At 39.6% G+C, this 24740-nt stretch overlaps 1 protein-coding gene across 6 annotated transcripts in view; it reads right to left on the bottom strand.

Annotated features, from left to right (window-relative positions):
* SPIRE1 (spire type actin nucleation factor 1) overlaps window positions 1–24740 on the bottom strand; it is a 136078-nt gene that overhangs the window by 56276 nt on the left and 55062 nt on the right. For all 6 annotated transcript variants that reach the window (XM_061357426.1, XM_061357425.1, XM_061357429.1 and 3 more), the window contains exon 3: window positions 21630–21863. In XM_061357426.1, coding sequence (XP_061213410.1) covers window positions 21630–21863 — 234 coding nt within the window. The remainder of the gene's footprint in view (window positions 1–21629; window positions 21864–24740) is intronic.

Raw genomic sequence — 24740 nt, 5'->3', positions numbered from 1 at the left:
CTGCTAATGGGAGAAATACTGAAACAGATGCACCTCTAACATGTGCTACACACACACATGTGACAACACACACAAAGATAGAAATTAAATTGAATATTAAATACAATTAAATATTTCCCTTGACTTTGTGAGAAAATCAGAACACTTAAAAGACCAAATTCTGAGTATGGTTAATTTGTGTTCCTTTGTCTCAACAACTAATCCTGTCCATACCTGCCGCCTTATGTTTTCAGTGAGCTATTACTGGTTATTAATTACAGTACTGATAAAAAAGGGTTTAATTCTAAAATACATCACTTACAAGAGTAACAGTAAGAATAACAGCAATGACAATTTCAAAAAGGTCATAAAATGGTACAAGTTTTCACAGCTGACAATAAAATTTTATTATTCTACAGATCACACACAGGTTTTAAGAATGCTTCTTTTTCCCTTCATTTAGGACATGTTAATTAGAAAAAATTTGCATTAAATATTGAGAAAGTTAATAAAGTGCAGCACTGGCAAGTTCGAGCAGGGGATGGATATAACCTTGATTCTATTATTGAACATGAAGTAAAGCCAAAAAAATTTAAGTACCTGCTGCTGAACTTAGTTACAGAAGAAACCACATAAAAAGTTAACCATTTAGTTTGCAAACCTCAGGCTGCAGATATTAAAAGAGGGCAAGCAGCTCCTACTAGCTTTCATGTTCTGAAAAATCAGTCTCTGAGAGATCTTAAATTATGTGAAGATGCATTACATACAAAAACCCTTTGCGGTAACATTAAGTCAAGTGACTTAGTATAAATTTTTGGGTTGGGGAAGGTGAGCCTCAAGAAAAAAGAAAATGCAAATACAACAGACAGATTGTATTTCTGCCCTTCATTTTTAAATACTGTTCTTGCGTGTTGCTCAGAGCGCCTGACAAGCAGTAACTTTTGCATGAAAAAATACTGCAAATTCTAGGCGGGCAAGGCAAATCAAGTATGAAATGTCACTTCTGAGTTCAGGACATTTATCCACTTAAAAATCGAAATCACATCTTCAATATTATGATAGCAGCATTTGAAAATCTGTGTTACTGTAGCACACCACAAAAAGCACAGTCAGAATGTTTTAATAATTGCAATACAAAAGGACAGCCACCTAATGAACTCCTCCTCTTATTACCATGTCATAGCAGTTGTGGTGCAAGGTTTAAGATCAGCTCTGCAGTCTTTTCCAGCCATTCAGAGTTCATGGAGGAGATGATGCCTCTGTATGCTGGTTATTCTGACACTGCCTTTTCATCCTTCATGATGAAACTCAAAACTACCCGAAGGTGAATGAACACAAACAGTACCCAGAAATTAACACAAGGGCTGTTTGTTCTGTTTCCAAGAAGTCTCAAAAAGTATGGCTGAAAACAAATGATTTGGTCTTTGTATACTGGTGAAATATCAAAAATATATTATCAACGACTGAAACATTAACTAGCTCAGTCTGTAAGTACTGCCATTTGCAATCACTGTGAAGAGCTGGGATTTTTATGTATTTTTTTCCTCTGAGCCTATCAAAACCCCAGCTTGACCCAAAGCATTCAATCTTTGCTTAGATCACTAAGAAGATTAGAGACTGTTTCCATCCACATTCAGGGTTCACAGAAAAAAAAAGGCATTATGTAAATACCACAGCCTTGCCAGCTCCTCTGTCCAAATTCATCCTCAAATTGACTAGGAAACAGTGCACCAAACTAAAGCAGTGTTAACAGAAATCACAATTTAACCATCCAAACAGATCAAACAGCATTTCTTGCATCTGTTTGAATATGTTCCATAAAATTACAAAATATACAACTGGCTCACCCACTAAAATTCACATAGGTTTTGCAAAACCTTTTTGGCTAGATGCACAGTGGAAGCTTCACCAAAACACCTGGCCTGCTGGAATTAATATCCCAAAAGACAAAAAGCATTTCCACTTGCAATCATCTTGGTCAAAGGACCCATATGAATGCACCACAAAGAAGAAAATGGTTTCTTTTTTCCAGGGGCCACAAAGATAAGCTATTGATATTATGCAAAACATGCTACCAGCCTGCAAATGCCAGGCTTGTTAAGTGTTTTGAAAACCTTGGAGTATCAATATAGACTTAAAAGATGTACTTTCTCTTAAGCAACAAGAAGAAATTACTTTAACCAGCAGAGTGAGGTAAGACTGAACATGCAACTAGACCAGGTATCTGCCTTATCCTTTGCAGTATGGCACTGCAACAGGTTCAAAAATAAAAGTCAGCTTGAGATGCCTCATTTTTTGAAAGGCTTTTATCTCCATGCAGATAAACTGGACATTGTGAATAGACTTTTTTAAAAATCCTTTCATTCTTACACATACGAACTTCAAGGAGCCATCTGCCTTACCTGAAAAATCTTACCAAGACAATACCTATTTATCTGTCTGAGCATTCTGCTTCACTTTATTATCCAGAATAACATTAATGGGTGGACTGTTCAGAGGAATAAGAAGTGTTTTGACACGAGTTTGTAAGATGTTTCTGCCTGCTAGGACCACCCCTGTACATAGAATATGGGACAGGGGCACACCGCAAGCTTTGAGGCAGGTCGCCTGCTCCCAGCCAGTTCACAGCTGCTCTCCCAAACCCTCCAGGCAGAGATTTGCCCCTGTCAAAACCTCTTGTAACTGCAGTGGGCCAAGGACTAGCTCATGCATCTGATAAAGGACTTTAGGGGAATACTAGCAAGGTAAGACTGCAATAAGAGTGGGTGGGAGCAGGGTTAGCTATTAATCCACAAAATAAATCCACAAAAAGTACAGGGAGTATTCACAGGAAGTTACTCCTCCCAGAGAGCTACCTGCAGAAGCTTGGTAACTTTTAAAATTGTTATTTTCAAATGATTATTTGGAAGTGCTGAGGAATGTCCAATTAATTTTCCACACCTCAAGGAAAGTCAGGTTTTGTGGAAACTGAGGCAAATTGATAGTTTGCTGGTGTCAAGCACATCTACCACATCTACCAGCAATCTGGTAAGGCCTTCTCCTTGCACCGGTATTGGTTGTTCTGGTCATGTGCTTCATCACTTTGAGGAGGACAAGAGAAAAACTACGTAGCTCTCTACTTACACAAGTTCAGAATTTAATGGCTTAAGTGATCCTCCCCATAAAATGACTTCAACAAATATATTCTTTCTTTACAGATTTTCCTTTCAATAAGAAAACCCAAATGCAGCAGCAAAGCTATTGCATTTAGCAATAACAAGTACAATTTGATGAAATAGTGGCCTTGGTTGGTTCCCTCTTTCAGGAGCGTAAAAAGAAGAAAACAATGTAGCTCCTGGAATTAAAGCTGAAACTGCAATGGGAATTAGATGAGGCAAGGATTGAAACCAATGCTTTGCATAGTATCTTGACCCTTAAAGGAGTGCCCAATTGTCTGTATCATACAGTCTCCATCATCATCAACTACCCTCTGCTTTGCCAACTCTGAGCACTAAAGGCCTTGAGGAAATTATTTACATGTATGCTTACAAATCCTCTCCTGGGTCAAAACTTAAGTCAGTGTGAAAGCAAGGTTGAAAGACTTATGTGGGTAGACTGTGTTTGGGAAATGCTGCAGCCCCATTTCATATGCTGTAGCTGTTTTTATAAATACAAAACAAACTTGAGCAATTCAACAATGCTCAGTATGAAACTGGTGCACAGCAAAGAACTCTCCTCCACTGTTTTCTTCTAAATGGAATTAACTGTTCTGACACCATTTCCTCCAAGTACTGATTGTCTTGAGGTGCTGAGCACTGCAATTAATTTTCTTTCTTAAAATCTTACATTTCACAGATACTTGAAGAGCCTTAATTACTTTTCCACCCTATTAAGACTGAATTTAAGCAGTGAAGAGAATCTCGACAAAATTCAAAGGGGAAGCAGCTGTAAGATTAACACCTCACTGAACTGTCTCACTTATAAACTTGAACCTTTTCCAATGACAGAAACAACTGAAGGTGAAGATAATTTGTATCCTGTTACATTTATACGATACTATCTTTAGGGAAACAAGCCTTACAAACATTTAGCACATTTACAAACACTTTTGAAAGCATTTAACCAGTGTTAAGAAATGGAAAGCAGTATACATTACTAACTACACTTCATTTTTAAGCCAGATCCTGTATTTTCATGCTCAGTGAACCCTATTCTTACTCTTTATTAGCTTTCTAAGTACAGAATAAGATCCTGACTTCAAACAAATGTTAGCCTATGTTTTTGTGAGATACAGGTATTTCCATTGGACATTCTGACATTAACTTTTCAGTGACAAATGTTATGTGCTAGTGCAGACTTCTTGACAATGTTAATGTAAATTCTCATTCTTGAAAGCTCTTAACTATTAAATCTATTAAACTATTTTTCAACTCCTCAAATACATCTTCCCCCTGTCACTGCATCCCCCCATATACAGCTGTTTCTGGGATATGTGTTAGGTGTATTGTTACACTGTCTTTACACAGTGGACTAACAACATCCTGCTTCTGAAAGAGGCCTGTTTCAAAAGAGCCAATTAAGTGAAAACTAAATCTGCATTCTCTCTTAGTTTCAAAGAAACTGTGGTCCGTTGTTTCTTAGTGGAAAAATGGAGGAATCAATAACATAAATATGCAGTAACCTGAATTTGCTAGCTCTTGTTCTTTGACTATTCAGAGGAACATCAATGGTATTATTCACGAGCAAGGGTGAATTTATACATCTCCCATTCTTTTACATGAAATATCAACCCCTGCAACATTTAGCAGAACCACTAGTTAGCCTTTCAGCAGCATCATTTTCTAACGTTCTCTGCTTTACAAGGCAACAGCTCTGTGTGCATTCCGCGGGTCTCATCTGTGCTGCTCACGCACCTGCATTTTAGAGTGGAGCAGCAGCATGAAGGATGGGATGGAGGTATCTGGGTAAGAAAACTGGCTTCAGAGACAGAGTAGAGGCATAGATGGGGAAACATGATAAAACTGGATAATTAAAGGAGAAGGGGAGTGGCTGTACACATTCACAGGGCTGCCTGTAGTTGTTTAGCTAACAGTGCACTAAGATGTGGAACCACCCTTTACATTATTAAATAACTCAGTCCTGAACAACTGATAGCAAAGAGCTGCACCCCTGTAACTTCATTTTGCATGGTTGTCTACCATGCTTCACAGGCCCTCCTTAGGGCTGGAGGATCACTAATGGAACTAGTACTTCTGTTCAGCAGAAAAGAGACGAAAGTTGGTTTTGCATCAGGATGCTTGGCATGTCCAACAGAGAATAACAGCAGGACAGATGACCTTCTTTCTTCCCCTTTCCCACAGACCTTCATACAGGCGTATAAACCAGCCATTACAATCAGGGTACTGCTTGAAAAATCAGAGCATCTCCAGAAAAACAGTAGAAATAATGAAATTTTCAAACAGTATAAAAGAGAAAACAATTTTATGAAAAGGCAACAGAAAATGGTGGGGAATTACTCTCCAATCAGAAATCAAATCTCACTGACACACAGAGGAAATGAAGGGGAAAATAATGCAGAAAAGAAGTTGTTTCTCTATCAATTTTTCAATAACGCCTATCAATGTCATTATTAAACAGTTGAGAGGTTTGCATATGTACTAAATGAGAGACACTATATTAACATAAGGCAGTTTTATTCATAAGCTGCTTAAAATCCAATTAAAATACATCAACTAAAATAAAAACATGAACTTTTCCTTGGCAGCAATTTACAGTTCACGTACAGAGCTTTAAAATGTATGTGTGTGGGAAGCTTGTTTGGTTTTATGCTAAGTGCTGAAACTTCTCTCAGTAGGCATAATAATAATTTACTTTCATGTTTTGTCCTGAAGCATGACTTTTTATTCCTATCCAAACCAACAGATTTCCAGCTGCATAATCAAACAAACTGCACTACTAAACATAACAAGCTTTTAAACTTCACTCCCAATGAATAAATCCCAACAACTTCCAACCATCTCATTTTGCTTTCATTAGATCTCAGTGTATGGAAACCTATTCTATTCCTTCATGTATGCCGTACTCCTTATTTGTAGTACCTTTGTCAGGGAAATCAGGTCTTGAAACTGATTGCATGAAAAAGGCCTACAGAAAAATTCTTCCTCCTCTTCTTCTAGGCAAGCAAGCTTAACATTTTTTTCTTAAAATGTACAGCCATTGAACCTACATTGCAATTGTCTTATCAAACTATCATTTACATGAATATTAATACTTAAAACATGAGATAGGTATGAACAAAATTATTTAACCCACAATTTATTAATTGTTTAAAAATAAAAATACTGTAATTTTGATTCAAATATATATCCTTGCTTATTCAAGCAGAACAGATATCCAGAAATCAGAACTTAAAAGGTGCTGTTTTTTCCTCAATTCCCTCTAGCTATAGTGGTGGTGCCCTTTTTAGTCCTTTTCCTCTATGCACACTCCATTCCTGGAAATTCTCTCCAGTATGGTAAGTACTAGAAATTGAATTACATAGAGGCAGTGGCTTTGACATACGCTATGTATATAGGTGGGATTAACCACCTCTAGGGACTGCAGATGGTGCTTATACCTCCCTGACTGCTTAGAGACTTGACTGAAAGACATTTGGTTCTACACATTTCTTGCCAAAGGCAGCAACAGGAGTAAAGCCACTACTTTGTCAAGCTTTCAGGACACTTCATATATCCCAAACTGCACTGAGTCTACACCGTGGGGACAGCAGTCGTGCTGTAGTAGCTGCAGCACAGTAGTTGACTCACAGTCCATGTTGCATGTATTCTCTCACCCTTGTGACACTAGGAATTACCAATTCTACTTTGCTGATGGAGATCTGAGGCTGATGCAAAGCCCACTGAGCTGGCCAGGAATCTCTTACAAAGAAAATAAAAAAATCCTGGATCAAAGCCATAGCTGACCAAATCATGTTACAGCGTACTTTTCTACCATGTCTCTGCTTTGCTGGTCAATTTGCACTCCTGCCTGCTAAAACGATCTCAATCTCCATATGAAAATTTAGAATGGACAACTGTAGTGAATTATTATGCATCTTGTAATCACTGGTGCTTTTCCTGAAATCTTAGGTCCTGAACTCAGAGGAATACATATGAAAAGTAATCTTCATTATTTTTAACTAAGAGACTGTGAAGATTCTAGTACAATCTAAAGGCTGACCACTTGCTCCAGTCTTAAAATACATACATCCTTAGAAGGGATAGGAATGAGTCCTTGCTTCTAAAAAGGATGAACAACACAGACCTCAGCACAAGATAAAGATGCAGAGCAAGAGAGTCCCTCTCTTGCTAATAAACTAAATTCAGAAACAATTCTTCTTCCCTAGGGTTTGGCTGTCCTTTCTAACAGTTAGCTTGCTTATTTCAAAACATGTCACTTGCAAAGTCATGCACCTTGGCTGATCTCTGACTGCAAAAACAAGCGACGCTTGTTATAGTTGCAAAAAAACCCTACTTGTACTTTGAAATGCTGAGCATTCTTTTTGAAATTAATTTCTTTGCACACTCAAAAGAAAAAAAAAACCAACCCAACATTGGAAAAGAAATACATATTTTATAGTATTTGAAGTGTCCTCCCAACTCTTATTGCCTTGCTTTTAATTACATAAATATTGAACTTCAGGTTATTTCAACCACATCAGATAAGTCTTACATTCTTATCTAAGAAGAAGCCTTGTAGAAACAAGCATGTTCTGCAGTAAAAGGGATGTGTCCTTGACAGAGAATAGTTAAGGGAAAAAATAAACCATGAAAACCAATAAAAAAAACACATAGCAAAGCTACCTCTTCATCAAGATCTTATTATTTGAAGGTAAAAAGAGAAAATGGAAGGAGGCAAATCACTTTCCTGGTTCTCCAGTCGACTGCTGCATGATTGCTTTGTTTTCAAACACAGCCCTTAAAATAATTAAACTATTTCGTGCCAAGTATTCTAAGGACCTGCACCACAGATAATTATTTACCCATTCTCAGTTACATATCATGAAAGATATATCTCTGCGAGTCAGGCAGGAACTCCCAGCTCAGTTCTTCAACTTCAAAGCTACCTTTAAAACCCCTGCACTTGCAGAGGTATCTACTACACATCGTTGAAACAGATGCTTTTCCATGATACATTTACCAAGGCCTTTCAAAGCAGAAATATAAAAAGAATTAAATCCCTGGAAGGCAATTAATACTGTAGTGACCTCAGTCCATGGAGAATAAGGTTATCAAAGGGGTGATTGTGGGAGAGCACTCTCCTGCATGTTGTCAAAGACCAATTGTTACTCTTGGGTAACTCTCTTCTGTACTGATATTTTTCATGATGAAGCCACGTTTGAAGGCCAAAACTCAGGGCATTTATTTTTTAAATAAACAAAACTTAAGAGCAAAGTATGGGTAAGTAGAAATGCAAATATATAAGCCTATTTCAAACATTGGTATCTTCATCAAGATGAAAGCCAGTTTAACATTAACTTCATATAGGAGAAATTGATAACAATAGATAAAGAGACAAATCTAAGCTGCGGGCAAAGTGCCTCAACTGAAATTTGCTGACAGCTCTGAGCTGTATTTAGGATGTACTTTCACATCTATCAAGAGTCTGGTGTAAAACTGGTAAGTGTTAAAGCTCACAGCTTGTTCTGCCAGCAAGGATAGCTGAAACCACCACTCTCTTGTCAAAAAGCCCCAAACAAGATGTTTCTAAGGGACTTCTTGCCAGTATCCTTAAGTATACACCAGGATCCCATAAGAAATATGACTTCAAGTGGAAGCTGGGGGAGGCAGGGAAGGCAAGGGGGGCTCAGTTTCCTCAAACTCTGCATGACACCAGCAGGGAGAGGCCAAGAAACCACTCTGCTTGCAGTGTCTTCATTAAGAGTCCTAGATAGATGCCAAATTAACCTCAAAGAGAGGTTACCTTTATCTGTCAGAGTGGTAAAGAAAATTATTAATCATTTTTTTGTGGTAAGCATCTGAGACAACAGAGGTTAGTGGGAGGGGGTGGCCTAGTTACCTCGCCAGTTACCTCACCTCAGCAGCTCACTGCCCTGCACCCAGGCAGAAGTAATACCTGGTGGGAGATTACAAACCTCAAGTTTCATCTTTATGGCAGAAAGCATCCTGGATGTGACAGAGACAGTGGTCCTGTTTTACCTGCTCGCTTGACCCTAGAGCCAGGTTGAGGGCAGATGGGTGGCATGCATGCCTTGGCCACCAGAACAACACTTGGAAGAAGTGGGCATGTACCCTCTCCCCTTCTCACCCTTCAGCCACTTGTGACAAAAACTAGGCCCAAGTAAAAAGAAAAAAACAACCCGTAGTGTTCAGAGGTACACTTTTTTGCAACTATTTTGCAGGTTTGTCTGGGGTTTTTAAAGGGTTTCCTGTAAGGACAGACTTCTGCACTCTGCTGAAGGTGACACCATGAGGCCAGGTGCCTCAGGCAGCCTACCTCTTCACTGGAAAGTCCCCGGCAAACTGCCTGGGCTCCGAACACAGTGAACACCATTTCCAGCACAAGAAATTGCAATAAACACCCCTCCATTGCTCACTAACACGCTCAAAAGCAAAAAGGACTGACATCACCCTTTTAAGACAAGCACAGTGGTTACTTTCAAAGTAAAGCGGACCACATGTTGACCTTCAATTACACTGCCCAGAATGAAAAAATCAGGACAACTATTTAAGACACCAAATGACATCACTGTAATTAATGAAACCTGTCTATCAACATAATTCACTTAAACACTTGTCACGTTCAAAGCTGGTTTAAAATTACATTAAAGGGATTTACAGAAACTGTCCCCAGCTTTCTTGATGAAGCTAAGGTACAGGAATCCCTTCACTTTCTGTACAGGTATGTATGAAAGTAAATGCAAACACAAAGATAATGAATACTTTTATTTCCAAATGTGTGTGTTGCCTGGAAAACATATTTTCTACTTTTGTTTAACCTCTGAGCCATTAAAAATATTCCTACTGTGACATGATTCTGCTGTGCCGACATGAAAAGACTTAATAAATCATGCTGACTAATACTCCCCTGAACTTCTTTTTCTCTTTTGTGCTAATATTACATGCTACCACAGAAGTCAAGAGGTTTTTTTAAAAACCAAACCCTGGAGCTCACTTTCTTCCCCCAGCACTGTGATGTCTTCAAACATCACCTTATAATATTTCCCTTTTTAAGAGTGGATTGAGGACAGTGATATTTTTCATCTATCCATGTAAGTGTGTGACTGCATAAAATACATATATGGGGGCTTGTTACACACACTGTAATATAGCAGACTGATTGACATTAATTGATTAGAAGAGACCAGTTCATAAAGAGCTTTGGCTTCATAAGAATTTGCTCATCTAAAGCAAGTGTTGGTCTTAATGCCCACATCAAGAAATCTTGGCATGCTGAAAAGGCAAAACAAATACAATTGCTCATTAGGACCTTGTCCCAACTCCAAGTTTGCTTTCTCCTAAGAAAAAGCCAGGTAAAAAACCATAAAGCTCTCTTTTGGCTTAAATCACCCAAAGTATCGTGTTCTTCCTTGCCATAATGAACTCAGTAACAATAAAACAAATGCCTGGCTTCTCTAGAGTTTCAGATCAAGTATCATGCCTCTTTCTCTGAGATGCAAACACATGAGTAACAATAAAAGAAAGGGCTTTGTTAACTCTTCAGGGCAAAGGCAAAAAACCTCCTCTGTCTTCCATCCAACCAGGCATCCAAAAAAGTCTTCCTAGTGCCTTCTTTACAGGCTTTATGCAAAGCAAATAGAGAGCAGCATATGAAGCACTGCCCCCATGTGCAGCTGGCTTCCCTTAGCGCAATCCCTTAGCTCCCTGCCCTTGGCAATCCCTCAGCTAAATCTTCTTCTTTACACGATTTAGCCTGGTCTCCAAACAACAAGTAGCCATGGTTGCAACTCAGCTCTGCCGGTTCATCTCCCCATGCAAAATGCCTGCTGTTTTCCTACAGCATCCTGGCTAGCTGACACCTTCCCTTCAACAAATGCTATTTCAAATTTAGGAGATTCAAGGAGTTTATCTCTTGGGACCATTCTGTTCAGTTGCACAAGTTAGTGTGAGTTATTAGAAAGGCTGCTAGATTAAAATGTTAAAATAAGTCTCCACAACTGTGTATACAAGACACATCTGCACAGATGCACAAGCTTTGGGACAGTACAGCCCAAGCAATGCAGTAAGGACAAGCTAAAACAACCTGAGAAATTTACTGAAGCCTTCACCCAGAAGAACACTGATTTTCCCATTGTGTTATTTCATTAAAAGTATTTATAAATCACTCACTTAAAATACACTTGGGGGTATGCATCCTGCAGACAATAGTCTTTTGAAAGCTACCCCTTAGGACTGCTTCAGTTATAATACTATTTAAGGATGTTGCAAATATGTATTCCAAACAAAAACCTACTGTAAAAATCCTTTTACTAAGAAATGCAAAACATACCCTGTCTTCAGACCAACCTTTGGGATAAATATGATATTCTGACCTTTAGATTTATATCTTTAGGGGACAGCATAATCTAATATACACTGTTTATTTCTTTGTATCAAATGGCCTTATCTCACTTAAATATTTTTCGAAAATACAGCATGCAACAGTGCACTAAGCAAAGGGGAGCAGAAAACAGCATCATGGCAGCACAGTAATTAACAGTGTATTAAAAGAATTAAACAGCTAAATAGGTTATTATTCTGGAAAATTAGTGGTACTTTAAAGTCAATTCAAACAGCTTTTCTCTAAATGTTTCATTTCTTTTAATACTGTTACCGGCACTGAAATAAATGCACCAAAAGAAACTTTGCCTCAAGCTCAAGGCTCCCTCTTGAATAATTCAAAAGCAAGAAGATCATAGTGGCTTAATTAAAGGGCTGTCACTCTAGTTCTTTACTTTTCCCATGTTGCTGTTATGCCTCCACAAGGATTTAAGTAATTTTTTATCATCTATGCTGCTTCCATTTTCTTTGGCAATGCAATTATATCATCCTTAAAATGGCTCTGAACTAGCAATATTGACAACTGAAATATCTATAGTTTTTTCCATAACTGCTAGCAGCAAGAAAAACTTCTGAGCATCCTCAAATCTTGTCATCTGCATCGTGGAAAGAACTAGAAAAGGCAAAGCTTTTCTAGAACTAGAACTAGAAAACTAGAACTAGAACAGGCACTTTTCCTCTTGACACCTCTCCTGAATGGGGTGATGGATTGTGAGGGTCTCACCTCTCAGAAGTTAGACTACAGAACCTACAGGGGACTAGCACTTGGAGACTGCCATTGGACCTTTCATGGCAGCCTGGAAGGATAATGTGTCTTCCCCCAGATAAATCAGTTGGCCTAATTAAGAAGTTCCCCCCCACCCCATAAACCCTGCTTCTTCCATACCTGTAGAGAATTACTGCTGCAAGATCTATACTGCCCGTTTCAAACAAGAGCTGAGTACGCACAACTTAAGAAAGCACAGAAACAAGTTTATCTACTTTAGAATATGGTCTGTGAGGGCAGCTACTGAACCCTTCAATACATAATGCTACATGCGAGAGATAATTGTTGAGCAATTTTGCATGTCACCATTAATTTACATGTCCACTAAAATACGTATCACACACATAATGTAAATAATACAAGCAGCACTGATAAGGTACATGGGATATTCCCTATGGGATGTTGGCATTACATGTAAATCAAAGAACACTTGTGCTTTACAGACAAGGTAGAAGATGTCATGTGCATCTGTAATAAATGGCCTGCATGTTTAAAGTAGTGAAAGGAGCCAGCAGAGCTAAAACACTAGCTGAAAACACCAAGAACATGCAAGACTGCGAAGTCTGCATGGGTGGAAACTAGATTCTGACAATATGAACTTTTGCCATGCCCTAACATAAGACAAGCTGCTGCCCTGGCTAATTTTTCTGTGCAGATCTACTGCCTTTAGCAGGCTGACAGTGAATCTGAAAAATCCATCAGGGCCTTCTCTGCACTTACTGCTTTTAACACCTGGAGAGGGGAGGTAACTGTGAGCTGAACAGAGGGACTCTCAGCAGACCTCTTCAGCTTTGCACAGGACAGTCTGCATTGCCAGGCTGAGTGCTGGAGTTAACCTGCAGCACAGGGAAGATTTGGGTCACTTTTGTAATGGTGGCTCTGCTCTTTTTTTACTTTGTTATGGGGTCACTACAGCATTACTGTGCTAACTGACCATTACCCTCATTTCCAGTCATTAGTTAGAATTTCAAATTAATCTGATCAAACAAAACGCACCTTGTGAAAGTAAACAACCAGTGATCTACTTTAGTCTCCAGAGTCTATTTTAGGCAGCGCAGGTTAACACAGGTTCTTTGATACTTCAGATTAAACCTCATATTCAGATATGTTATTTCTAACAAATTGCTTTGCACATCTTAGACGTTTGTATTTTTAAATGGGAAACGGGAGCTCTATCATGACAAATTCTGTATTTTCTGCACTATGGAACACCAGTAGCACCAAAGAATCCTCCCACCTCCACTAAAACCTAGAACTTTATTTTTACCTGTGTATAAATTATTTATAATAACTGCAGCATAAAACAGATGGGAAAAAAAGTCCATGCCCTACTCTGCTTCTTTTCGATGCATAAAGGCCACACACAAATTTCATGTGTATTCTAGCCTCCCCATACACAAAAATAATCTGAACACCCAATCTGTGTTTCCTGTTTTTGTTGGACAACTCCTTGGATTCCTCAGACTATTTTAAACCTTAGACAGGTTATACCAGTATAATTATGTGAATTATGGGTACTCGGGTTTTGAACTGGTGTAGATGTGTTACTGTAAGCTATAATGTGAAGGCAAAAATCACCTCAGAAAAGGTGATTTGGTTTTGTCTCCAAGCCTGGAATGAAACACTCCAATCCATATAAGCCCACACTGTTGGAAGGGATGTTCTGTATGAGAATAATTAAAGCAAGGGTGAAAAAGAAGCCCTTCTTTTTCAATGGAAAGACCAAAGTTATAAAGGACAACTTTCTTGCAAGTACATTTGGTATAACACAGTTCTGAACAAAACCTCTCAAAATAAACATGAACAGTACAAAATTACTTCCACTTCTGCTTATCTTTCACTTACAGAGCTCTCAGCTTTCATAAATCCACTTGCCCTGCAGCTGTTTATAAAGCCCTTCATATCAAGCCCCTATTATTACTGTTAAGTAATTTCATTTTAAAACCAACCACATGAAGATATTGCTCATATATCACAAAGACTCAAACATGCAGAGAGACACTTGTACTTTATTTTTACATGGTCTATCCTCAGCTCAGTTCCCTGGGCCTGCAAAGTACCCAAACTTCAAACACTAACTCCTTTGATGACTCAGCCAGCAGCACAGTTTATTTTGCCAGTCCTTCAGTTGTTCCTGCACAAATGTTTGAGGGATCTTGCAGCAAAAGAGATGAAGTTACCAATGGAGTTAAAAAAAACAACCCAACACTAAACAAATAAAAACCTTTGGGATCCTCTGACTAAATAAAGGTGACATGGATCCCAGCCAAAGTGACATGGATCCCAGCCAAGGTGACAGCACAGACAGAAGAAACACACGATGGTTTGAATGAATAACCACGATGTACAAGGCCTGCTTAGACAACAGAAAAACAGCAGGCTTACTGCATTTCTAAGACAACTCCAAGTTAGCCCAAAGAATGCCAAAGGAATAAGCAAATGCCTGTGGATAGGCCCTATTCCATCAAGATCTCCATATTCCTTTGTTAATCTGAGCTCAGCAATTGCTTTTCTGGGACCTTCACAATTTCTGCTTGTCTGCCTGAAGACACTGGCTAGTCGATATAAAAAGGTGAACCCTCAGTCAGTATGCTTTGGGAGGGTAAGCGCACAGAAAAGAAGAGTTTTTAAGCCTCTAAGCACAGATGAGCATTTGTCCTTTGGACTTCACTGCTGAACTCAGAGCTCCCAGTTCTGTCAATGCAGCACAGAGAGAAAGGGTGGCTGGGAGTGTGCCAACACAAGGTGTTACCTGCTCAGACCAATACTGTGATAGTCCAGCTTCAAAGGCCCAGACTCCCCAGAGACATCCACCTAGGTGAGCCCTGTCAGAGCAGTATGATATAGGGGGTGTGTTCACAAAATAATTTTGAGAAGTCTTTGGGTTTCTTTCTAGTTTATAGTCCCCAAAGAGTTAAACTGCAAAAAAAGAATAGCCAAAGGAGAGTCTGTCCCCCTCAAAACTTACGATATACAAAAAATAGATGGTTGTACTGTCAGGGACCCAAACAGATGGGACAGGATGTTCCCCAACATTCAGAAGGGGTCTCAGACATCAGGTCTGTGTGGACAACTGATGATTCACGGATAGAAGACGTTTAGGTTTTTCGAGCTAACAAATCAAGCTCAAATACTGTGACAACAAAAGTGAAAAGAAGTAAGGATTTCCAAAGCACTATAATTGCAATTTTTCCCCCATCAAAATGCGGAGATATAGATCGCCTTTTTCTAAAAGAAGATCCACCAAAATAAAGACTAGCATGTGATGTTTTAGTTCACTAAAAACAAGACTCAAGAGAGATGATCAACTGTTTTCTTTTTTGAGCATGATGATTTTCAGAAATGGCATGTTGTATTCCTTTTTAATAGAAAATGAACTGACAGCACTGGGGGTATTTGTTACTGTCTTGGTAAGGTCCCAGAATCTTCACCAGCTTCAGACAGAATTATCAGGTATGCTGTAACTTGCTTGTTTTGAAATAAAGCATAAATACTGTTCTGCATACTCATATAATAATGCTAAAGCCAACCCAGCCTTAAACAGAATTATATTCACAGAAAGCTGCATCTTACTAATCTTAACCTCATGAACCAGGCAAAATTGTGGACCTCTGAATTCCAGTAACATGAACTCTTTAACTGCCATAAACAAATACCCATACTTGTTTTTAACTGCATGTGCTGGTTCATCTCTGACAGGTTCCCATATTATACTTACATGGGGTCATACCATCTGTATGATCACAGAATCATAGAATAGTTAGGGTTAGAAAGGACCTTAAGATCATCAAGTTCCAAGCCCCCTGCCATGGGCAGAGACACCTTGCTCTAAACCGTATCACCCAAGACCTCGTCCAAACTGGCCTTGAACGCTGCCAGGGATGGAGCATTCACAACCTCCCTGGGCAACCCGTTCCAGTGCCTCACCATCCTTACAGCAAAGAACTTCTTCCTTATATCCAATCTAAACTTCCCCTGTTTAAGTTTTAACCCATTACCCCTTGTCCTGTCACTGCAGTCCCTAATGAAGAGCCCTTCCCCAGCATCCCTATAGGCCCCCTTCAGATACTGGAAGGTTGCTATGAGGTCTCCACACAGCCTTCTCTTCTCCAGGCTGAACAGTCCCAGCTTTCTCAGCCTATCTTCATATGGGAGGTGCTCCAGTGCCCTGATCATCCTCCTGGCCCTCCTCTGGACTTGTTCCAACAGATCCATGTCCTTTTCATGTTGAGGACACCAGAACTGCACACAATACTCCAAGTGAGGTCTCACAAGAGCAGAGTAAAGGGGCAGGATCACCTCCTTCCACCTGCTGGTCACGCTCCTTTTGATGCAGCCCAGGATACGGTTGGCTTTCTGGGCTGCAAGCACACACTGCTGGCTCATGTTCATTTTCTCATTGACCAGCACCCCCAAGTCCTTCTCTGCAGGGCTGCTCTGAATCTCTTCTCTGCCCAGCCTGTAGCTGTGCCTGGGATTGCTCCGACAAATACTAATGATACTAATGGAAGTCCTCAAACTCAGAAGGCTGCCTCCAAAATACTTAGATCTAAATGTAGATCTTCTCATCTCACCTGTAATTGCATGAAGACAGGACATACTCTTCCTCTATAATCTTACACATGCCATAGAGAGTTGACCTGTACTACCATCAGAGTACTCAAAACAAAGCACAAGCAGATCAATATCATCACTGTAAATTCAGTTCCTTTCAGCTGAAAGAAGTCAGTCATATACTTGAACTACCAAGATATATGAGTCATAGAGACTTAAAAGTGTCTCATTTTAGAGACCATGACAGTGATTAAAGGACAATTAAAATACCTGAAATACAGCAGGGGGTGGGGGTGGGGGGTGTGACAAGTAATTTATTCTTCATCTTTGCTTACAAGCAAAGCACAAACATGAATTTCTACCAATTAATATATTGCAAACTGCAATCCTGTTTATAGCAAGATAACACAAGACTGCACAAACTGCTCTGAAAACAATCTTCATACAAATTAAAAAGTCTGCATGGAGATTTCCTAAGTGTGAGTTTTGATTACTATGGGTCCTGGGTCACTAACTAAAATTTGTGAAGCAGCAGTTGCCCAATGGTTAATTTTTGGTAAGAATTAGCAAACATTATTACTGAACTACTCAAAAGTGATCAGTTAGGTAAGGCCTGGGACGAGAGGCCACTGAGCCCTGCAGGCCATCCACTTATGCTTGTCTCTGAGACAAGATGATGTGCCTTGGCTTCAGATAATGCTCCTGTTAAAGTTAACGTTCAGGATGAAAGTTGAACATGAGTAAGATCAAGATACTCAGGAAGACCACTACCTCCTTACGCATCTTCTGTGAGACCTGCAGAAAAAGGCAGCAGAAGCAGTGACAAAGGTTAGCGTCAGAACTGGCAGATATGACTGACAACACCTCTGCTCTGAGGGATAGCTAAGGTAAAGTCTAATGCTGGCAGTAGTAATTTGGCTAGAAGAAATGACAGGGCTAGGGCTAGGATGGCAGTTCAGCCCAGAAAATACCAGCACAGAATAAAACCTGCTATTGAAGGGTTGTGTGGCTTTCTTTACATCTGGAATTAGATGAGGGTGCTGGCCTAGAATACAGGATAATACTAGAACTGGGTTTAATACCACAACTTGGGGCTCAGGCCAGCCTTACCGATAAACTGCAGCTTAGAAAGCACTCCCAAATTAATGTCAAAAGTGGCAATGACTTAAGCCATCTGACTGAAGAGAACTGTGGGATAAGGGGTGAGATAATGTCAAGATTATGGTTTGAACATACTCTGGAAGAGGTTGCTAAACTGTATCATTTTGTTTCAGTACCAAAGAGGGGGCCACACACACGGATAAAAGTGCCACATGATGGACTTTATACACCCTTAGCAAGCCCAACATTGCCCAGCATGCCAGGCCTACTCTGTCTGTAACCTCTGTTGCCTAAGGCTTCACAAGTTTCCCAAGATTTCCTGTACCGTATGCACATGGTGCGTACTGCAAATGGGGCCAGGGAAGAGGGCCCCAAACAAAAAAAGCATCTGTCTGAAAACATCCAGGCCTTACTGTCTCTATTTCTCCCCTCATTTGCACTAGGACCATAACCAAAACACATCAAAGACTAAGAAAGTGAAGCATCTGGCAACCAATGTCTTCTCTCTTCACAGATGCTTCTTTTTTAAAAACAGTAGATCAAGTCTGTGCAGCAGGTTGGCCCTGCCAAAGAAGCCAGAAGCCAAATCAGCCAAATATACTGAGAAGCAGCACAAAAGCTTGTCTGTGTCTTCTCCAAGCAGGAGCTTTGCCAGTGATGATTTTGGAAGTACTGTTTAGCACTTACCCTTTTCCCAGTTCTTAGGAATAGGTGTCCACCACATTACTCAGTGTTTTCCAGGTTACAGGGGGGCTCAGGACTGACCTTGCCTACTTCACATTACAGAAAAAACTGACACGTTTCACTGTGTTTTAATCATGGAATAGGCTCACTTGCAATAGTGATTAATGGTGAAAAAATCAGTTTCAGTGGCAGACAAGCTTGGACCAGACAATGACACTTTCTGGAGAAGGATGAGCCATATAATCAATCTCATTTCAAGGACAAAATCACATCCCTACCAGAGACTATATAGTTAAAAACCTTAAAAATCAATGTAAGTAGCATACAGCCCATCTCTACCATTTTCCAAGCTTGCAATTTAGAGAATGCAGGGTAGGCAAGAATGATAGTTGCTCAACTGAACAAGCAAACCTGCTTCAGCATTCACTACAAACTACAGAGGAGAAAGCTTCACAGTCAGTCTTGCCAAGAGGGAATTATAGTAATTGAGCCTTATGGTCACAAAACCACACATTGCTGTTGTGAAACAGTCCCCGGGTAAATAAGGGTGTAGCCTGCAACAAAGTTTACCACTGCTGGAAAAAAAGAAATAAAGAAAAAAAATGCCACATGCAAAGCATTGTCCCTTGTCAGGGATAAGACAGTCAAGAAAAAAGGATCTTACAAATCCACAGTCATGTCGAAAACACGGCAGAATGATGCTGCTGCTCTAGTACTGACAATGCAGTAATGACACAGAGTGGGGAATAAAGGCAAGTGGTTGAGTTAAACCTGCAGCAAATAAAACCTCATAGCAGCCTTCCAGTATCTGAAGGGGGCCTATAGGGATGCTGAGGAGGGACTCTTCATTAGGGACTGTAGTGACAGGACAAGGGGTAATGGGTTAAAACTTAAACAGGGGAAGTTTAGATTGGATATAAGGAAGAAGTTCTTTATTGTAAGGGTGGTGAGGCACTGGAATAGGTTGCCCAGGGAGGCTGTGAATGCTCCATCCCTGGCAGTGTACAAGGCCACTTTGGATGAGGCCATGGGTGACATGGTTTAGTGCGAGGTGTCCCTGCTCATGGCAGGGGGGTTGGAACTTGATGATCTTAAGGTCCTTTCCAACCCTAGCTATTCTATGATTCTATAATGTAGGCAAATGCAACAGCAGCAAGAAAACAGAATTCCAAGGGATGGAGGAGTAAAAGTTAGGATGATGTAAAAAAGAGCTGAAGTATAGTTCACTAAGGCAAAGTCGCAAAAGCAGAATGCTTCCAGAGTGACAAAAAGTTAATAGCAAAAGATGATAAAATTCAGAATGTAAGATGCTGATTTTAAAACACATAAATAGGCTGGTACCTTAAGCTAGCAGAGATAACATACTAACCAAGCAGAACCAGAGAGAAGCCGTGCAGCCATAACAGCAGAAACCTGAACAAACTTTTTTTTAATCCTTTTTGTATTTCAGGGATGTTTACCAGGTTAACTAAAGGAGTTCAGCAAAGTCTCCCAAGCTTATTTTTTCTTGCTTGCAGAAATGAAGTAAAGAACTTGTAAAATAATAAAATAATCACTTCTGCAATTCACTACCCTCACCTCTGTACATATAAAGGCCATGCCTGCCTCTGCACTAAACAAAACTACTTCTTAGAGTCCAACTTTGATTGTCCCACCAAATCATGGCATTTTTGCCAAACTGTGGGAAAAGGCCATACTGCACCTATATTCTATGTAACATCATGCTATTCAGGCCAGCTTGCATGGGGGCTGCTGTCCACTTCTAGAGATGGGGAGCAGCAAAGAATGGAGAGAGCAAAGCATCTGCCCACAGTGAGGGCACTGACTCAGTAAGGCTTGGGGGGGCAGGGGCTTGAAGGGGAGAGTACTTCAGTCAGCCAGGCCCTCCCCATTACAGAGCGTGAAAGGCCATTTCATTCATTTGTCCATCTGACCCCTGCTTCTCTGAGGGAGTGAGGAAAAACAAAGGCACTAAGCATCAAAGTGTTATTTCTCATGCAACGAGAATACAAAAGCATCTCAAACAAAAGTTACTCCCACTCCAGTCTTCCAAGAGCTTCCCTCTTTACTGTCAAACCGTCAGAAGTGAGCGATTTTAGCGGGGTCTTGCTTCTCTCAGCTAATGAGTCCTGATGTGCTATCTGAGGCTCTCTTCTAGTCTCCCTACACTAAGCTTCTGGTCCTTAGATATAACTTGCATTTATGAAGAAGCAATATAAAGACTTCAATCCCCTGGTACAAGTTACTGTACAATTTTCTGTCCTGTATTAAACTCTCAGATCACTTATGGGGCAAACCAACTGTACAAAATTTTGTCAAAATCCATGCTTATTAATACCTTTGTCTGTAATGAGAGCTCATTGGGCTCTAAAACTTGTACTGAAGACTACTCTATAGAAAACAGAGGGCTAACACTTGAAAATTATTGCTCACGGTAGCTCAGATAACATTACAGAACCTGTTGCAATTAAAATTCATAAGCTGTATTTCCAAATCTGACAACTCAGGTCAAGAACCACAACGATAATGATCATCAATGAAATACTGTATCCTGACTCACCCCACATAAATAAGCTACTCTTATAAAAGCACTCCTCTGCTTCAAGTACAGAAGGGTGGCAAAGGAAGAAACTGATAAGGAATAATTAAACTAATACCACACTAATGAAAAGGTGAATTAATTGAAACAGCCCATGAAGTATCCAAGTGTACACAAAGTAATTCAACAGATGTTAGACTAGAAGGCTGACAAGCCAGTGCACAGATGAAATTAGAATGTGATAATAATGGCACATCCAAAGATAAAGTTGATCACAGATTTTTTTGTTGCATACTGTCAAACATGAAATAATACTGCATGTCACCTCTGCAAGCAAACCTTACAAAATTAACAGGGAAATCAGGAGATTATACAGCCAGGATCACACTGGACAGTAATATGGAAAATGGAGTTAATTTTCTTATTGATAAAAACAGTGAAGTATCATATAAACCACCCATTACTGTACCTTCATGACATCCTTATAGGAATGAATGGCCTCAACTTCCTCTTGATCATCATTGTCATCCTCCTCTCCTTCATCCAGAGCATCATATCCTTCATCCCTACTCCCATCTGTTTCTGTGGTATTAGTCATGTGGTCAATAAGCTGCTCCAGTGGAGGACTTAATTCCCGCTCTTCATTGTCCTTCAAACCATAGTCCAGGGCTTTATATATAATAATCCCTAGTGATTCAATAACCTGTAAAAGTGAAAAAGAAATATTTATTAACGCCATTAATGAATCACTCAGTCTCAGAACACCCTTTTTTTGGTGTTTGCACAACAAACTTAGCAACTGAAACAACAATAAACACCAAAATTAAAGAGAAAAAATGATCTTCTAATACCTACACTAGTACTTCAGCAATGTAGCATAGAACATGCAAAAGTAGGTTATACCACATGCCTACCACTTTCTTATTTCCAAGTTTGAAATAAAAATTCAAGATTTCAAACAAAGTGGGACCTTTTAGAGTATTTTCCCTTTTTCCTTTACAAACTTTAAAGTAACATTACTCTAGAATTTGTAAAACAATATTACAAGCATATGACCTTTTTTTTGGAGGAGGAGGGAGGCAGGGTGTGAGGAAATTAAAAGAAATAATAAACTTATATGAGATGCCTCCCTCCTCTCACAGATTAATGACACAAGTAAACTGCCCTTCAGTTTCTTCATCTCTTCCTTGACCTGAAAGCTGTCTGGATATCCCAGTATTGAGCACTGGGACACACAAGAACTCCTTTGCTTGCTGCACAGCTTGTGGAAGCACCCATATTCCATTGAAACTACCATCAACTGTATTTCACAGTAATGAAATCCAGTACCTCAATAGTATAAGATAGTACCTCAATTTTTCATTGCACTTGAGGTTTCTTTTTTTGTGCTCTGTCAAGAGCAAAGCAAACAGACACCCTCTCAGTGTTAGTAAAAACTTGTTATGAACATCTCAAAATACCAAATACACACTTTCTTGGCATTATTGAATGTTCTAGCATTTTAAAGATGCAAAGAGATGGCATTTCAAACTGAGGAGTTTGGAAATGCATGTTAATGTAGAGGGAAGGGAAACTGGGCTTGCAAGAGTAAACCACAAGAAGGTAATGTTGCTGCTGGGAGATGCTCGTCTGACAACAGAAGTAGGACTGGGGTTATTGCACATCATCTCTGATCTTCCCTGAGTGTTGTGATGGCTAGCATGCCACACAAATGAGCAGACTGCAGAGAAGGAGTAGTTCACACTAGAGCAACTTTAATCAAGTCGCATTTCTAAACAAACCGAACCTTGTCATCAAACGCTGCTCCCTCGCATCTGGCCTTCAGTGCTGGCACAGCCAACACACTTTTTAATGCAGATTTTTGAAATTCTGTGTGGGTAAACAGGACAACACAAATGGATTCTTATAACTTCCACTCTGACTCTAGCAGCTTACTTATACCTGCACAGCAAGTATTTTTGGTCTGAGAGGCTAAAGTGAGAGACTATCTGAGAGATATCTGTTAGCTCATCAAGGCAGGCAACTGAATGAACCAGCTGTAGTCTGACAGCTTTACACTTGCATACTTCACTCCTCTGCTGAGAATACTTTGCAGTACAAATTCACTTTGCAAGACAGCGCAAAACAAACATAAAAAACAGTACATAAAACCCACCCTTTTTATAATTTATTTCCAATAATTTTGATGATTCAATATAAATTATTTTCCTATACCATTTTCTTGAAATGTGTTTACATGTATTTGGAAAATATTCTTAGAATACAATTAAGAAAAGTGTTAGGCAAATTAATGAAGAAAAGAAATGGCTCTAGTTCAAAGAACAGCTTCTATCTCGGGAAACATTAGTGAGACACTCCAGTGTACCAGGGAAGCATCACTATGCGCTTCCTCAGTTCTCATACCCTTCCCCAGATCTCTGCCATGAGCCACTTTGGAGACAAACTACTGCACTCACTATACAGACATTAAAAATAGCTGTTACAGATCAAATTTATGTTTGCAGCATATCTGGCTTGCTTCCTAGAGAAACTATTTTGTAATAAATGTCTTGCAAAACTTGCTAAAAAATATCTGAAAATGTGAAGAAAATTTCACAAAATAAAATATATTCTCGTGGTAGACATGCATGTTTCCTGTAACTCGGGTTCTGAGTACAACCTCAACACACACCCCCTTCAGCAACTGAAAGGGAACAAAGAATACCAAGTTAATTTCAATTTGAAGTAGACCTAAACGAAAATGAAGTACAGCTGAATAATCACTTTGATATTTTAAACACCTGGGAGTGAACACAATGTGAGTAATTTCTAACTTCACTAAAAATTAAATTTGAACGACCTTAGCACACATGAGGAGGACTGAAACGCCCAAATAAGATGCATAGAAAATAATGTCTTGTGCCATGCAGTGATGGCTGCTGAACACAGCTCCTGGCTTTTGCTACACCAGCACTTCAAAAAAACAGAAGCAGGGGAATATAAAGAAAGTGCACTCTCTCTGCTTCCTTCTGTTTGGGAAGAGGATTAAGGCATTCAAAAGCACTGTGGCTAAAACTGGATGACAGCTGCTGCTTTCTTTGATCTATCAGCAGTGGGGCTTTTGCAGTTCAGTAATATGGTTTGTGCATTTTTATGTACTATGAACAGATTTCATAATACATGCAAAGCTGATACAACACGGAAGCCTGCAACAGCACCAATTCAGATCTATATTCCAGTCTCTTAGCTCCTTATTTAGGAGTTGGGATCAAAACAGTATTTACTATCTGTCAGTACCACAGATTCTTCTTGCTGAAAGACAAAGCAGCAAACATCTTAAGTGAGAAACTTTGCTTTGACTTGCGTTGAAACTGAAAACATGAAGCACTTTCAGCAATACTGGTTTACCAAGGTTCTTGTAAAACCACACAAGTGCCATACAAATATCAAAGAAAAGTCACAGAATTGTCAACACTTCTTTACATGGACAAAACTACTAAGGCAACTTCACACAAAAAAAACAACCCTTTAAGTCTATGTAACTACAAACACAATCTACAAGCTCAGTCAGTTCATTGCTGCTTAAAGGCATGAGTGCTGC

This window comes from Neopsephotus bourkii, unplaced genomic scaffold (assembly GCF_033783945.1).
Source record: "Neopsephotus bourkii isolate Nb327-2 ecotype Australia unplaced genomic scaffold, CSIRO-AGI_Nbou_v1 NB_894, whole genome shotgun sequence".
In the NCBI taxonomy this organism is placed as follows: Eukaryota; Metazoa; Chordata; class Aves; order Psittaciformes; family Psittacidae; genus Neopsephotus; species Neopsephotus bourkii.
This window is presented reverse-complemented; position numbering and strand designations above follow the sequence as displayed.